General features: G+C 32.2%; 2 protein-coding genes and 1 long non-coding RNA gene across 3 annotated transcripts in view; 2 read left to right on the top strand and 1 right to left on the bottom strand.

Moving 5' to 3' along the window:
- Positions 1-1,389, bottom strand: part of LOC21408338 (choline transporter protein 1) — a 7,050-nt gene extending 5,661 nt beyond the window's left edge. Inside the window, exon 1 of the mRNA XM_024167305.1 lies at positions 1,051-1,389. Coding sequence (XP_024023073.1) covers positions 1,051-1,241 — 191 coding nt within the window. The 5' untranslated portion in view covers positions 1,242-1,389. The remainder of the gene's footprint in view (positions 1-1,050) is intronic.
- A 3,504-nt stretch (positions 1,390-4,893) lies between these two features.
- LOC112092097 lies at positions 4,894-5,709 on the top strand. Its single transcript, XR_002902417.1, has 3 exons — positions 4,894-4,920; positions 5,158-5,230; positions 5,438-5,709. It is a non-coding gene; the product is annotated as an uncharacterized LOC112092097 (long non-coding RNA).
- Positions 5,710-8,573: 2,864 nt separating this feature from the next.
- On the top strand, positions 8,574-12,940 carry LOC21408336 (protein arginine N-methyltransferase PRMT10). The gene is made up of 8 exons (XM_024167313.1): positions 8,574-8,874; positions 9,470-9,662; positions 9,748-9,853; positions 10,659-10,848; positions 11,331-11,516; positions 11,618-11,701; positions 12,199-12,414; positions 12,508-12,940. The coding sequence occupies exons 1-7, from the start codon at positions 8,683-8,685 to the stop codon at positions 12,373-12,375; spliced, it is 1,128 nt and encodes a 375-aa protein (XP_024023081.1). The 5' UTR covers positions 8,574-8,682; the 3' UTR covers positions 12,376-12,414; positions 12,508-12,940.
- The last annotated feature ends 5,285 nt before the right edge of the window (positions 12,941-18,225 follow it).

Below are 18,225 nucleotides of genomic sequence, written 5' to 3'. Positions count from 1 at the left end.
GGGGGGGGGGGGGGGGGGGGGGGGGAGTTCATCCACCAAAAAAAAAATGTAACTGTCTTGTAGCAAGAGAAAGCACAGCGTCGAAACTAATAATAATAATAACATAGACACACTTGCATAGAGTCAGAGAAAAAACTGGAAAAAGATGTATACTTATAAGTTTACATAATCTAACACGATAAAGTAGTCCATATGCAACAACAAGATAAAGATTTTTGAAGTGTTTTGGTGTTTTACCACAAGAACTGTTTTGAAGTCTCGTAAGGAGCTTGTAATCGTGTACCTTCTTCACTAACTTGCCTGACTAGAACTTAACTTTGACCTCAATTTTATGAAATATTACACTTCCAAAATATTTCACCCCCAATTTAACAAAAGTCACATTCACAAACTAAAGATAAATATATCAAAATTTAGCTGAGTTATTAATTCAATTCTTTTCTAGCCAAAACCTTCCACACCGGAGAGAAAAGAAACTAAAATTCACAATGCATAAAACAACTCCTTGGACATGGTGGAGGTAATATTCAAGTTTTTTTTTTTTTAAAGGGAGCAAAGTAAGGCGCAGTCATTATCAAGTCCATTTCAAGTGAATAAGCGAAATTTTCTTTTCCCAGTAATAAAATCACAAAAGCTATAAAACCCAATATTTCGTTTTCTCTAGATCTCCTCTCCAGCAAACAAATGATTCAACCAGAAAAACTGGGAAACATACATAACATTGCAACAAAAAAAAAGGGGAAAAAAAAAAAAAAAAAAAAAAAAAAAAAAAAAAAAAAAAAAAAAAAAAAAAAAAAAACCTAAACCGAAATTGACGGAGAAAAAAACGCCAATATATTCTCAAAAATCAATATACTAAAATAAAACACACAGTTACTGTTTGTTCTACCAACAGGCAAGTAAAGTAAACAAATTCCACAGACACACGAGCTAAAACAGAAGAAACCCAGTTAAGGAAAACTGATTCTGACCATAAAAAAATCACACAAAAACATAACAAAAGTAAAGTGTTGGAAGATATTAGATTTATTTTTTATTTTGTTGTTTTACCTTAATGGGTTTCCTTTGTTGAATCCAAAGCTGGAGTTAACAATCATGGCAACCCAGAAGGCACTGAAGATCACAAGAAACACAACATCTCTGCATTTCCTGTTGTGTCTAATGATTCCATTTCCGCCCATTTGGGCACTTCCATCACTTGATGGGTATCTTCCTATGACTGCCCCCAAAGGACCCCTCATTTTTCTTTCTGTAATGATAATAATCTGTCAATCTTCTTCTTCAGAGGGAAAAAAAAAAAAAAAAAAGAGATTCTTTGAGGAAATGGAAGATGAGTGGTGCCTTTTTTGTGAGGGGAGAGAGAGAGAGAGAGAGGAGAGAGAAGGGAAAAAGACAGTAGAAGTGGAGTAGAAGCTTTCAAGTTTGGAGCGTGTGAATTGGGTTTTAGAGAGAGAATGGGGGGGTTTTAAGATTTGGAATAATTTTCAAGAGTTTAGTTTAGTTTATTATTATAGTAGTTACTTTTTGATTTTGAGACAAAGATAGTATTACAAAGTGGATCTGTCACACTGTCTGTCTCAATAGAATCCATGTCAAGTGGCTTGAGATAGATATTTTATTTGGCTCGGCTAAAATTAAAATTTTAACGGTCTAATTTTATGAGGATTAATGATAAAAATTTCGTATGGTAATTGCACCAATCAGTATCACACATCAGATTTTAAAAACTTATTGGTAATTAAAAAAACAAATTCTAGTATAAAATATTCTTATGAAAAGAAAATTCATTGAATAAAATAAAATATATATTTGAAATAAAAAAAAGATATAGAAATTCATTGATCCTACTTTATATCACATGTAAAAAAATAAGTATAATATGGTATCATTTTACGTAACAATAATTTTATGATACGTAATAAAAACAGATATTAACATGAGTTACAGTATTATATTTACTTTATCCTCTATTTTTTTTCATACGTTATAAGGTAAAATAGGTTCCTTTTAAGGACAAAAACAAACTTTAAAATATATTGGTCACTATATGAGTAACAAATGTGGGTCATTTGCACACCAATAAAAAGAAAAAAAAAAGAAAAAAAAGAGGGATAAGAGAAAGATGGTCTTTCGTTGAGGAAAAAGTAATAATAATAAATTAAATGGGTCTTTTTTATTTTTTATTTTTGGTAAAGCAAAAAAATAAAATAAAAAATCTGCCTCAACCTCAACTTGAGCTCAGCTGTTAACACTTTCAAGCCCAGGAAAAATAAAAGCAAACATGCCGTTATGGAGGCGTCTATTAAATAATAATAATTCCTTTCAGTCTCTTATATTAAGATCAAAAGTAATTCCGCCGCTAAGAACTGTTAAGGAAGAATCCAAGTAACCACTCCCTCTAAGCCAACTGTTGGATGCTATTGGATGCTGATCAAGAGCATTTCGATGACCTTCCGGCGGTGGAAAACTACCGAACACTTAAGACTTGTTCTTTTAAAGTTTAACTTGAATATAATTCTTAAGTTGAATTTGAGTTATAACTTGAGTTGAACTTGTAATTTGAGTTTGTATTTAGTTGTGCACATTTGAGTTATGATTTGAGATAAAAATATTTTTGAGTTTATATTTGAGTGAGTCAAAACTTGAATTTGTATTTAGATAGTATTTTAATAAAAACTCAATGCTGATAAAAAATTTTAATAGGGTATATGAGTCGGGTTTTATTCGTCTTTTCATTGTCAACGCATAAAAAAATCATCTCCATCAGAATTAAAATGAAAAAATTATAACATTTTTAAGAATAAAAAAAATATTGTTCATTAATTTGAGTTCGAGTTTCTAAACTCGAGTTGAAGGAGAAATTTGAACTCAAATTTTAATCTTCAACTTAAATTTAAACTCAAATTTAAACTTAAAAAATATAAACTCAAATAAAATTATAACTCAAGTTATTTTTTTTTTTAATTTTTCGCTCAAGAACATGAAGTAGTTATACACACTAGACAAGTGCCCTCCTGGAGGGAATTTTCGTCCGGTTATTAAGGTCATATTATACAGCCCCACAAAAGGCCAAAAAAAAAAAAGAAAAAGCCAACTGATGACATCTTCTTTTTTTTCTTCAAAAGTCCTTTTCTGGGTATTCTGTCTTCTCAAAGTCTCAAATGGTCGCAGTTTTGCAGAAAATATTGGACCTAGATAAAAAATAAAATTAAAAAAAAAACATAAAATATTATTGAACTTATTTTTAAGATGCATAAATTTTTATTTTTTATTCTTAATTAATAAGATAATTATTTTAATTATTTAACTAAAAATGATATTAATTAAAAATAAATAGTAAAAATAAAGATGTATGCACTCTAATAAGTATTATCTCTTTTCCAATAAGATAAAGTGAGGCTCTCTCTTTCCTTTTCTTTTTTCCCCTTGTATTTATCAATTTATCAAAATGGATATATCATATAACACAATTTTAAATAAAAGTACCCAAAACATATTCTGTATTTTACTCATCTTAGAGTGTAAATACCTAAAAAGCACATTGTGTTTTAAAATGAGTCACAAAATCCATTTGAAACAATTAATTTTTAAAAAATACCAAAAATTACCCTCTCAATCTATAATAAAATTTATTCTAAATATGACTTACAAAATAAATAAATTTTAAAATGTTCAAATAACCATTTCAATTAAAATTTATCTTAAATATGACTTACAAAATAAATTAAAAGGTAATGGTCCTTAATTTCTTTAGTAAGTGATAGTTTAATTTTTATTTTTTAATTTTAATAAAATAATCTCTAACGTCGTTAAATTAATATAATTAAGTCATTTTTATCTAATTATATTAAATTTTTAACAGAATTAATCACGTACAAGACATATAATCTTATAGATGAGGATATTTTGATAAAATACCAAGGCAAGGGTATTTTGTCTTGCACATGGTACTATCACCTGATTGGACTCGATTAACAAAATTATTTTATTAAAAATAATTTAAAGTTGCTTATACTTCACTTATTCTCTTTCATTCCTCTCCCTTTCTCTCTCTCTCTTGATTTGGGATTGATTAAGGAACAGGGTCTGTGATATTCTGAAGCATCAACGTAAGTATTTGATTTATGGGTTTCCTCGAAATTATGGTTGCAAGTTTGGCTTTTTTTGATTTCGGCTTTTGTTTTTGTGATTCTGGATTTCGTTGAGAACTTTGGCATTTGTGGATTTTGCTGTCTCTGCAAATCCGGGGAGAGGATGCCCAAGTTGGCCTTTCAAGAAGCAGAGGGAAGGAGGCTGTTTCGCGATGCCAGTGGGTTTGGTAGCCGCCTTTCGCGACGGCAGTGATGGTAGAGGTTAAAGTTTCGCGCCGGCTGTGGGAACGGAGACCGGGTTGTGTGGCGATTTTCATCAATGGGTTGGCGAGTTCCGGTGACATAATTGGTTTTTGGCTTGAAATATTTTCAATTCTAAAATACACAAGGGCATTTGATTATTCTCTCCACAAAATTAATTTTATTTGAAACGATCCTGAAAAATCATTAACCATTTTTTTGGTAATGACGGTGGATTGATGTGCCTCAAGTTTATCTTGAGCACTTTTTCTGGGTTTGCTCACATAGGGAAGAAGAAGACCTTAATTTATATTTTTTATTTTCTTTTTTCTCCTATCTGATATTTAAAAAAAATAGTGAGTTGATTTACAATTTTGATTATGAAGTTATTTATAAACTTTGATTTTGAGTCGATGCACATTAATATGATATAATAGTACATAATTAAGGTAGATTTGTTTTAGAGGTGAGGTCTAAACTCTAAAACTTTCTTTTAATGGCGAAGCTAGTGGCGGGATTAAATATTGAGCTTCAAAGATAAGTGAGGCTAGGACGACAAGAAGTGAATCGTAGAATTGATATCTAAGAGGTAGGATATTCTTGTCCATATCTGAACCGTAGAATTGATATCTAAGAGGTAGAATATTCTTGTCCATATCTTTATTAGCTTTGTTTAAAATGTATTTGGCATATGAAAATGTTTTAAAAGACAAAGCATGTTTGATATTATTAAGTTTTAAAGAAGAATTTAAAGTGATATTTTCTTGAAATGATATATTTTAAAAAATGGTAAAACGCATGATGGCCTAAAGATCGGGGTATGCAGATCATATCCTTAGGGGCATGTCCTGAAACCCGTATGGATCACTTCGGTATTGATATTATGGCTTTACAATAAGGTAAGTGATTCATCATACTCTTATAAATTACTTACTGGAACATGAAACTTGAAAATATGGACTATTCTTTTCAATAAATTGATGTTTGTTTCGAATAATATGTTCGGACTGTGTACTCTTTTAATTAATAAAGATTTATGATATTATATCCTACTGAGTCTTTCGCTCATTATTTATCATGTTTTTAATGTTTTAAACCCTTCCCAGGTGATGCTAGAAGTAGTGCCGAGTAGATAGCGACTGCCGGCAGCTCCAGTTTGTCTCATTCAAGCGAAGAAGTTGTAATTTACTTCCTTTCTTGTCGCATACTTCTAAGGCATGTATAAATTACGGTTTGTAACCCTTAATACCCCTAGACTGTGCTTGATGTCTATATTCAGTTACCTGTTTTGTTTATGTATGCTACAATATGGATTTTTCTATGGGGAATCCTAATGTGATGCCAAAAGTTGATTTTGAAACTTGTTTGTTATGATATTGTGAAATCCACCTTGCTTTCCTTAAAACTTAATTTCCTTAAATTGTGCATGACAAGGGGATATTTAGTAACTTTACAATAAAAGTGACAAGTATGAAGGTCACCTGTATAAAACCGTTTAAAATTTGAAAGAGTTAGACATAAAGGATTTAATTACACCAATTTAATGACGTTGAGGACCATTTTGCCAAATGTAAAAAAATAAGGACTAAACTGTCACCTACTAAAGAGGTTAGGGATTATCTATGTCAATTACCCTAAATTAAATTTTAAAATGTTCAAATAACCATTTCAATTATTTTGAGAATTTTTTCAATTTTCAAAGATTGATTTTATTTAATATTTTGGTTAATAATGTTTTAAATTGTATTTGATATAGGTAGAGAGTTATGTTTGTTTCACAACTCAAGTTCTTAATTTGAGTTTGTATATGAGAGAAAAACATTGTAGCAAAAAAGTTAAATTTGAATGTTTGTGAGAGAAAAGACTGTAACAATAAAATTTGAGTTATGACTTGAGTTGTGAAAAAAACAAGACTGTCTCTATATTTTTAGAAATTCAATTGCTTCAAAAGATATTTTCAGATTAATTTATAAACACAAAGGGTGTTTTGAATATAATTTTATAATTACAAGTGGTATTTTGAGCATTCGAATAATGAGAAGGACAAAAATGGTATGTAAACAAAATATAAGGGAAATTTTTGAGTATTTTATCATTCTTTTTTTAAGATAGTATTTTTCCATTCTAAATTATCAAATCAAGATTACATTAGATTTAACAAATATAACAGTTTAATATAAATTAATAATAAGTTGACACTTCGATATTATGTTGTATCGTTGGATAATCAATAGCCTATCATACAATTCTCTAATTTTGATGCTTGAATAATACGAGTAGATTTGCAGCCAAAGTTGGTCAAATTGATGTTGATATCACATAAATCGAAGTTTTGAAAATTGTACAAAAATGAAGTACAAAGTTTAAGCATGTCTGTTGTTGGTCCTAATGGTGGGATTTTGTGGTCAATTTTCAATCATATGGGCAATGAGGATTGAGTTCGCTTTGGGGATATTCACTCTAAAGAATATGTAACTAAGCCAATTAGAGGACATTTTAAAATTCAGTTACATTGTTTGGTAGATTATATTTCCCATCATAATCGTGAAATTTCTTTACCAAACTATAAGGCTTCACTTCATACAATATTCGGCACTACTTTTTGTGGGTCGTTCGGAACCAATAGGGCATTTTATATGATAGCAAGTACACCAAGATTAGATAGTTACTTTGAGTTAGTTAAGGTTAAAGCTTCCAGTCTATAAAATAAACTTCCAATTTATTTCCATTAAAAATTTATGATTCCGAAATTTTATTTTTCTGAGGTTATGATCGAAGCTGATAGCTAAGTTCCATTTTTTTTACTTAATAGCAGCTCATTGGCATTTTTTTTTCCTTTTAACTCTTTGACATTTTTGTTTATTCACGACTTATAAACTTAGAGTAACTCCAATTATATTAATTACTTCATGTTTTTAATCAAAATAACTAATGATTTTTTTTTAATTTTTCTCCACTCCAACCATTAGCTAAATGGGCACCGACTGATGTACAACCCTACACTAAATACCCCTGTGTTTTGTCTAGATATCAATTTTGTCTCTCTTTTTATACAAATACCTAAAACACTCACCATCTATAAAATTAGATTCAAAATACCCGCTGAAGCAATTAAATTTATGAAAACACTAAGATAAATTATATCTAATTGTCTGGAGCAAATTGTCTTTCTATTCTTGGAAAGTGATGTTTTAAACTCTTCTACAAAAGTGGTAGAATAGAATACCAAAGCAATATTGTCTAAGGTGTTGTTTGGTGTAAGGGTTCTGAACCCAAAACCATGATTCTGGTTCAGAACTAGTGTTTGTTTACAAAAAATAAAAAGTGGTTCTGATTCGACTCACCCAGAATCAATGTTTAGTTAAGATAGTTCTGATTCAAAGTTTGAACTCTGACGTAATGTTTTAAACTATAAATCACCCCTGACTCTAAAACCACCCCCCTTGGTTTTGGGTGGTTCAAACTCCTAATTTTAGTTCTGATTTCAAAATCATGATTTAGACCTAAAATCATGAATCATAATTCTGATTTTAAAATTAAAATTAAAATCACTTTGATTTAAACCCTCATATCAAACGAATCTTAAATGCCTTTTAGACTTGACAAGCAGTGGCCCAATCTAGCTTGTTATCAATCTTAATCGGGCAACCTAGGCCCTTTTCTGAACTCCTAGAAGAAGCTGGAAGCCCAAAAGTCATAATTATGCAATTTTCGTAAAAAAAAAAGCGCCATGAAAGGAAACTTTTTTGTTTGTCAGAGTACAAGTTCGACGAGACCTAGTAATTCTTATCTATTTATTCATTATTAAGCATATTTATTTATTAACTACTAATTAATATATAATATAATTAGTAATTAATAATTATTTATTTAATATAATTTATTAATAATTAATAATTATATTATGTTAATTTTTGTATAATTTAAAAATATTTTTGGACTACTTCTAATTTTAAAAGTAGCTTTTTTAAAAATTATTTTTTATGATTTTTATCAAACACTATTATTTATGATTTTGGGCTGTAATAAGCATTATCAAACGCACCCATTGTCTAAATTTCATTGTAAATGGCCCTTTAGACTTGACAAGCAGTGGCCCAATCCAGCTTGTTAACAATCTTAACTGGGCAACCCAGGCCCCTTTCTGAACTCCTAGAAGAAGCCGGAAGCCCAAAAGTCATAATTATGCATTTTTCGTAAAAAAAAAAAAAAAAGCGCGGTGAAAGGAAACCTTTTTGTTTGTCAGAGTACAACTGTACAAGTTCGACGAGACCTAGCAAACGCAGGGCAACCATAGCTAACAATAGCGAACGGCGATTTCTGCCCTAACTCTCTCTCTAAGATTGAATTGATGGGGAGCTTCGTGAACAGCAGCAGAAATGGCGGCGGCGGCGGCGCCGTCGTGGACAAGGGGGTGGATTTCGCGCAGTACTTCTGCACCTACGGCTTCCTCTACCACCAGAAGGAGATGCTCTGCGATCGCGTTCGCATGGACGCCTACTTCAACGCCATCTTCGTAAACAAACAGCATTTCACAGGAAAGGTATGTTAATATATATGTATATATATCTATATATATATATATGCGAGTGTGTGTATATATTTTCTTGTAGCTTTTTTTTTTTAACTTGTATATGCACCAGAACGGAGATGAGTTCATTTTCTTAGGTTTCGGATGTTTATTATTTTTGTCGAATGAAAATATTGATACCTTTTTACACTGAGCTCTGTTTGAACTTTATTCGCTTTTAGCCGAGTGAATTGAAAAGGAAAAAAAAAATTGTTCCTTAAGAGTATGATTTCGTAATGAGTTTGGTTTTTTGACAGAAAATCTGTGGTGGTTGTTGTAGTTACTGCCAGTAATAATTCGTTATGAAATTTGGTTATCATGGAAATGGCTATTTTTTGCAGCTGAGCTACGGTTCAATCATATTGTTTTAGTGGAGAGGAAGCACCTAATCCTTTTGAGGGATTTGCATATATCATATACATTATGACTTTATGAGTATGATTTTGTACTGAGTTTGAAGTTTTGGGAGAAACTTTTAAGAGGCCATTCAGCTTTGTTAGTGTATTGTGAAGTATTAGCACATTCTGACTATCCTGGAAAATGGCCATTTAATGTGCTTGTGGTGAAGGTTGTGTTGGATGTGGGGACTGGGAGTGGCATTCTTGCAATATGGTCGGCGCAAGCTGGTGCGAGGAAGGTTTATGCCGTGGAAGCAACTAAGATGGCAGAACATGCTCGTGCGCTTGTAAAAGCAAATAACCTCCAAGATGTGGTTGAAGTGATTGAGGGCTCCATCGAGGATATTACCCTCCCCGAGAAAGGTTTTCTCCTTGTTTGCTTAATCTAGTTAAGTTGTGTAATTTGAGTTTATTCTTGCTATGAACATTTAGACCAACGTTTGTGCAGTTGATGTGATCATCTCTGAGTGGATGGGATATTTTCTTCTCCGTGAGTCTATGTTTGATTCGGTGATTTGTGCACGTGACCGCTGGTTGAAACCAACTGGAGTAATGTAAGCCTGTTTTGCATCTAATTGTCTTCCAAATTTGGTTTCTTGGTGTTGTTGAATGCAGAAACTTATAAGATCTTGTTATTGGATTTTTTTTTTTAATACTCAAAGTAATTACGGAGTACCTTTTAATCTTATGTGTAAACAAGTCTCCACAATAATAAATATGTGCTTATGGTGTCTTTGCAGACATATTGTTTCATGACTTTATTTAGCATGTCAGGATCTCATTCCAGACTTCCACATAATTTAAGTAGTAATTGATAGTAATCTTGTGACTGCCACATAATTGAAGTAGAAATGGATAGTAATTTTGTTCAACAACATCTGTGTCAAGTAGACAGAAACTCTATGTTTACTGTACATGTGTTTGTGTCATTGTGCTAAACTTAGGGGACTCAACATCCAGATATTCTTGGAATTTTGTCAAGTGGGCATTCATATATGAGTATATGCAACCAATATGATGCTCACATGTTTAGCTATTTCCTTATATTTCTAGAATTGCTGTCTTAGATCTGTGATGGAGCATTTGTTTCTGTGTTTATAGATTTTTGGTATGCAGCCACCATAATTTTTATGACAGCCCTTATGGGTGATTAGAAATTTCTTTCACGTATAGATACATGAATGTATTATGCCCGTTCAGTGGGTATTAATTGGTGATTGAATAGTTTTTAGATGATTTTGAAATGGTGCATGCACCTCCTTCGATGGGTGTTAATTTGCTACTGGATGGTTTTCACATTATTTGAAATGATGCATTTAGGATCGATCTGAGCTGACTGAACAAACTTTTGTTTCATAGGTATCCTAGCCATGCTCGTATCTGGGTGGCACCTATCCGGTCAGGAGTGGGGGAGCATAAAATGGGTGATTATCAATCAACTATGGATGACTGGTGTGACTTTGTAGACGAGACAAAAACTTATTATGGTGTTGATATGAGTGTTTTGTCAAAACCTTTCGCTGAAGAGCAGAAGAAATACTATCTACAGGTGTTTCCTAATTTTCTGGTGGCCATTTGAGTTTCATTTCTTTCTCTCTTTTAATAAATTGTTTTCGTGGATGAATTTGTTGTTCTAAGCTATATGCTGTTGGTCAACGTTGGCATCATGTGACCATATCTTATGGAAGTAAAATATCCAGCTCCTTTACAATATATATATATATATATATATATATACATTATTCTGGTGATTATGTTCATGAAATGTGACTCAGTGTATTTACTTATGTTATTTCACTTGGGAGTAGTATTAAATCTACTGTTTGGATAAATGCCTATTTTTCTAATTAATGATTGTTGAACCTGTGTATAAATATTCGAGGCTACTAATTAGAACTAAAACGCAATTGAAGTTCCATGTTTGTTGGCTTGTGCATTGTCATTTACTAATAAAGTTTCTCAAATAATCTGTCTTCTTTCGAAGTATTCTATTTGCTTAAGTTGCATGGTGCATGTATAAAATTTCCGTAGACATCATTGTGGAACAATCTTCATCCAAATCAAGTTATTGGGTCCACTGCCATTCTAAAGGAGATTGATTGTTTAACTGCCACTGTCAATGACATTCTTGAAGTTAGAGCAGATATTTGTTCATCTATAACTCTCGAGAACACAAGATTCTGTGGGTATGGTGGATGGTTTGATGTTCATTTTAGAGTAAGTTGATCTTCATTCTTCAGCTACTCCATTTTGTTTTGGTTTCTCAAGCATGTTCTTGGTAGTTCCAACCCAGCTCTCGTTTTTCTCTGTTGCTTCAGGGAAGAAAAGAGGACCCGGCTCAGCAAGAAATAGAGTTGACTACTGCTCCTAGTGTAGACAATGGCACACATTGGGGTCAACAGGTAAAGTCACCATATTCATTTTTTTTTTTTTTTTTTTAAATGATGAGAAACAACAGGTTTTTAGAACATATACGGCCAAGGTAATGAATTATACCACCATTTTCATTTTATTTAGCTAATTGAGGTCATCTGTGCAACATTAACATTACCCTTTTCTTGAATTTAGGCCGTAATTTGATAGCTAACAAATCAATTAGTTGATACTAAACCTGATGCGTTGGTACATATGCACTATCAGTTAGATCTCTCTATCTGGCTTTATTTTATCATGGAAGAGACAGGGAATTGAAGACGAATAAAGCATCATATGTAACGTTTGCATACTTTCAAACAATTCTAATTGTTTAATGGAACTTCAACATGGCATATGTTGGTATGCCAAGTAATTGGTCCTTCCCTTGCATATAGGGCTTCCGAACTTTTTTGTCTATTGACTGTGCGCTTGCAGCTGTAATTGTAGCATCCTATTTTAGTTGTTCTTCTTGTTTATCAAATAGGTTTTCCTCTTGCACCCTCCCATTCGTGTCAGTGAAGGGGACAACTTAAGTGTTTCTTTTTCGATGAATCGCTCGAATGAGAATCATCGACTTATGGAGGTTGATTTCAGCTGTGAAATACAACCAGTTTCTGGCAAGCTGATTCCCCGTTTCAGTAACAAGTTCTACATCGAGTGAAAAAGAAGCTAGCACAGTTTGCTTTTGACCTTGGCAAAGGTAAAATCTATCAGCTTCTTTTCACTGAGATTTTTCGAATTTCATTTGTTATGAACAACACCATCTCAAGACACTAATTATGTTAATTTCCAGTCTTTGTGCAAGGTAAAGTTTACCAGTACTTTTGTTTGCTGACTGGATTCTCTTAAATGATGAGATACACGAGTCAAATCGACAATTTTGGGCCAAAGTTTGCAACTGAAATGCTTCGCGATTGTATTTTGTACTTCAAAACTGCCTTTCCTTTGCAGCATGTTGTTGTAACTCTCTCCCTCTCTCTCTCTCTCTCCCCTCGTTGCACGAAGGTCCAAGGCCCTAAAAACAAGACAGACAACCAGGACCTAACAAAGTCCCGGTTCCAACACTACAGCAACTCTCTGAATTTTGATTAATCTCTGGAAAAAGGAATCATGACAGATATTATTTAACTTTTTTCCTCCTCTTTGTTTTAGTCGTTTTTTTAATTTTTTGGGTAATTAGCAAGAAAAAAGATCAACAAGCTCAATTGCTTCTCCTTTAGTGAAAAGAAAGGTCCAATGGCTCATTCTTTTGGCATCTTTCTTGCTGCAGTTTTCATATTCATGAACTTCTAAAAGGAAAATAATAACAATAAACATATCGTCTTTGACATTTGACTTTCATCACATGCACATGCATGCCTTTATTTACCGTGGAAACTGCCTTTTATCAAGTCTAATAAGCAGGCATTCCAACGTGTATGACTATTCAAACTATTAAACAATGTAAAATTCAATCACCAACTTGTAATCGTAGATCAATTTTGCAACCTTTCACCACAACTTTTGGCTTCAAAAGCAAAGTGGTTAGCTTCACCGGGACTTAAAGCTCTTTAAATCCTCAAAAGCCTACCAATTTTTGTGTATAAGATTAGTTGAAACTTCGCTAACTGCTACCCCTTTTCCTCATTTTCTCCTCCCGCTCCTGAAAAAAAATGCAGAGGTCTTCAAGCACTTCAAGAGCTTCCGACGACTTCTTAGTCAACTTTTCACCCACTTTTTTTGTCTCTTCACCGATGAACTCTGCGGCTTCCGATGACTTGCCTCTCTATGATCCTAACTCAGAAGCTACCAAAAAGGAAATTGGTATGCACAAGTTGATAGGAGAAAACGCAATTCATATAATACCCCTTGTTTTGCTTCTCTGTGGCTTCATTCTCTGGATTTTCTCACATCCAGGTAAAGTGTAAACGGCTCCTTGGCAATCCCGATTTGCGTTCTTTACGACCGCTCTTTTTTTTTTTTCAGCGAGGTTTCTTATACATGTAAGCGTTGCTTAATAAGTCAAAGACAATCACAACTTTTGAAGGAAAGAAGAAACGAAAAAGGAAAGAGAGAAAGGGGAAGTCAGCACTAAATTCGATATTGACATTTGAGGGAAGAGCTAGTTGTTTACAACTGGCTTATATGGTTTTCTCAGGGAGAACTCAGTTATAAATAGAGTTCATTTCTTTCTCAGTTTTGCATCACATTCTCATCCTTCAGAGATAATTTTCATAGTGTAAGAGAAATTTAATTTGTCCAATTTTTCTTCTTTTGTGAGGTGTTTCATATTTACTGAGAGAGTGATTCTTATTGTTCTCTCTGTGTAATTTAGAGAATATATTGTAATCTCTATTTTTTATAGTGAAATCCTTATACATTTTTTATAGTGAAATCATTCTACATTTTTTATAGTGAAATCCTTCTACACTTGTCCCGTAATTTTTATCCCGTCACCTTTGAGTGTATTCTACGTAAAATAATATGTGTGCATATTATCTTTATGTTAACTCATTTGTTATTTTACCGCCAAATTTACCAACAATACAAAAATGTGATTGTACAAAAATATTATCGTTTAATATAAACTTCTTTCTTTATTTCTGTTTTTTTTCTTTTCCCGTTCTTGTAAATAGTTGCTTATAATGAAAGATGGAGGAAGAACGTGGAAACCCCAATTTTAAAGTTTTGAATTTTGATGTACTTATATTTCAAATTTAAACTATCAAATAATCAAAAATCCACCACAATATATATAAATTAATAACTTTGTGAACCCCAAATCTTAAAAAGTGAATTAAATTCGATTACAATAATTCTATTTGTTTTAGTAAATTTTTTCTGTTTAATTCATACCCTCTTGAAAAAAAAAATTCTAACTCCGTCACTTGTTGGTCGCAATGGTCCTTGTCGTGATATTGCAAAGCTCGTCGGTAGGCTTTGCGATTGTGAATAACTGTGTGACCGCTGTTGGATCTGCCGCCCAGAGGCAAAATCACTATTTTGTCTTTTTGAGATAACGACCATTTTTATAATAATTTCCGAACCAAATCATTTCCTTTTTTTTTTTTTTTCTTTTTCAAAAGAAACCTGGCCTTTTTATGTACAATTTCCCTGTATCCATATCATGTACATGATTATCCTCTTACTAAATTTTACCGAACATATGCAAAATTTTGACATACATCAATATATTCCATTTTAAGAGAATTGAAAAAGCACTATCTCGTTGAAAGATTTTATTCAAATATACACATTTGAACTAATCTTTTCCTGTAATTATACTTGTAACGTAATAGGAAAGATGGGTTTCATTTATTATCTTTTTTCCAAGTTGTAAAAGAATGCATAAGATAAGTGCTTTTCCAAATAAATCAAAGAAGCAAAACAAACCAATTAGGAGTGTGCAACAAACTATTCAAACCATTAAAACCAACCAAACCAATTAATAATCGGTTTGGTTTAAATTTTTAAAAAATCAATTAAATTGGTCTGATTTGTGATTTTGACCTTTAAAAAACCAAGCCAAACTAAATCAATTCAATTTATATATATTTTTTTAAAATTATATATATTTTGTTGATTTGTAACGTAGAATATAAAAAATACGTTTATTCTAATATTAAATAATCATAACCTTAGAAGTTTATATTAAAAAAAATGTCTATCATACAACGTATTAATACCAGTTACGATTAAGGGAGTTTGAAAAGAGGTTGTAAAATATTAATTCAGACCAATTAAAAAAACTAAACCAAACCAATTACAATTGGTTTGATTTAGATTGAATTAGATCTCTTAATTGGTTTGATTTAGTTTGAAAATCTCTAAACCAATTTATAATTGGTTTGATTTACATTTCATTCAAAATAAATGGTTTGGTTAGTTTGCACACTCCTAAAACCAACTACAAAAAGGTATAAAATAATGCTATAATAGGTTTATAGAGATTTCATTGTCTTTTTATGCCTCACTAAAATGTTCCCAAATTCAAAGGGCTTGTTCTTTTGAGTGAAAAACTCAAAAAAAAAGCAACTCGAGTTACAATTTTATTCGAATTCATGTTCTTTTAAGTTTAAACTCGAGTGTAAATTCGAGTTTAGGACTAAAACTCGAGTTCAAGTTTCCCCTTCAACTCGAGTTCAGAAACTCGAACTCAAATTAATGAACAATATTTTTTCTATTCTTAAAAATGTTATAATTTTTTCATTTTAATTCTGATTGAGATGATTTTTTTTCTATGCGTGGACAACGAAAAGACGAATAAAACCCGACCCATATACCATATTAAAATTTTTCATCAGCATTGAGTTTTTATTAAAATACTATATAAATACAAATTCAAGTTTTGACTCACTCAAACACAAACTCAAAAAAATTCTTATCTCAAACCATAACTCAAATGTACACAACCAAACACAAACTCAAGTTATAAGTTCAACTCAAGTTATAACTCAAATTTAACTCAAAAATTATACCCAAATTAAATTCCAAAAGAACAAGTCTGAAGTTTTTCGCTTCCAAGTAACAAAAAAACATCGCTTTACTGCATAGTACCCTCTTAACTTTTCAGTTTTCACGATTTGCAATGTAATCCCTAAACTTCTTTTTTTTACAATCGGCTCCCTAACATTTAAAATTCGTTGCAATTAGGGTCCAACTAATAACTGCCGTTAATGTTGTACGGATTTAATCACGTGACAAGCACGTGAGTTTTTAGGGGCATTAGATGGTCATTTAACAAACCATTTTTCAGGGAAAAAAAAAAACGAGAAACGGAACTTCTGGGTTCTCTTCGTCCCCACTCTCTCTCTCTCTCTCTGCAATTGATCTCTAATCTCCTTCAATGGACAGTAATTATTCAGCCATTCCCAAAACCTCATATCTGGAATTGCAGATAAAGAGCGATTCTCGAAACCCTAGATCCCCACCCAAGTCCGAAGATGAAAGCTATCTGAATTCCAAGGCGAAATCTTATGGCGAGGTCGTTCAATGCGCGTTTGGATGACCTGCGAGAGTCCTGTCGGAGATTTGTATAATCGTGAACTATGCAGGCGTTGGGGTTTTCGATCAGTGGTTGGGACACGTAAAATATCTCATATTTTCTTTGGGTTTGAGTTTCGATCTGGGCGTTGTTCAAGGATTTTCTTTTCAGTTATGTTCGAAAATGGCGGAGAAGCAGAGCACCATCAAGCGACGACCCTGAAGCCTCAACAAGAGCCATTATTGCTTCCTTCAAGACCTCTCCGCTCCTCCCAAACCCAAACCCTCCGGTAATTCTTCATCAGTTTTTTTTCCGGTTTTCTTTTCTTTCTGTTTTGGAGATTTGAGATATCGGATTAGGATTGATTGATCAATTATTGATAGCAGCTTCTGCGGTTTCTTTTTTGCCGGATTGTTGTTGTTTTTTTGGTTCCGTCGTGTTGATTTTGGTTTTGGAATTGTGAAATGAGGGATTGGGATTGATCATTGTTGGTTTGGTGTGTTTGGATTTAGACGAGGATTTTGAGGATTCCGATTATGAGAAATTGCGATTGAAGGTGAAGGTTGATGGTGGGAGAGGACTGTGCGAAGCTGTGTTTTGTGTTTAGGGCGGCAATATGTGTCATCGAATATGGATCAGATGACACGATTCAAAAACGACACGAATTTTACGGGTTAAGATTGAGAAAAAAGATGTTCGGGTTAAAATTGAATTAACATAAAATTAACACGAAACACACGAGTTAATTTTAAGTTAGACCTGTCTAACCCGAACACGATACGAAACTCGTAAAAAATTAAAAAATATATATATTTTTCATTTCATATTTTAAATTTTATTATGAATTTGTGATATCATGATAGTTATACTCAAAATCTTATACTATTATTTGTTTAATTTTAATAGATGTTATTGTAATTTAGTGTGATGAATTTTAAGTTATTTTTAATATGTAAAAAATTAAATAAAAATATACAATTTTTGTGTCAATTTCGGTTCACGGGTTAATTTCGTGTTACGAGTCATTTTCAAGTCGTGTCGTGTCAACTCGTAAAGTGGTTGTGTCATATTCGTGTTGCGGTTTTTAAAAAATTTTGTGTCACGGGTCGTATTTAGATTGACTGTAAATTTAAAAAGAAACGATTAAAATACGATACGAACACAATAACATGAATTGTCACTGCTAACTGTATGTTGATGATTTTTTATTCTATTTTGGTTTTTTTATTAGATTAAAAATTGATTAACATATCTTTTTGAAATTAATAATTAAATTTGAGTTGGAATAGTACAAAATGACCGTGGGCCCTTTTTTACTATCCATGTGTTGCTCACGTGTGACAAGACCGTCCACAATTTGACAGACGTTATTAATTGAACCTCAATTGTAACGGATTTCAAACTTTAAGGAGTCCATTATAAAAAAAAAAAAAAAAAGGTTTAAGGACAACATTGCAAATCGCAAAAAGTTAAGGGAAGATTCATGCAAAAAGATGGGTTTCTTTTATTATTATTTTTTTTCAAGTTGCAAAAGAATACATAATATAC

The sequence above is a fragment of the Morus notabilis genome, unplaced genomic scaffold (assembly GCF_000414095.1).
Source record: "Morus notabilis unplaced genomic scaffold, ASM41409v2 Scaffold100, whole genome shotgun sequence".
In the NCBI taxonomy this organism is placed as follows: domain Eukaryota; kingdom Viridiplantae; phylum Streptophyta; class Magnoliopsida; order Rosales; family Moraceae; genus Morus; species Morus notabilis.
This window is presented reverse-complemented; position numbering and strand designations above follow the sequence as displayed.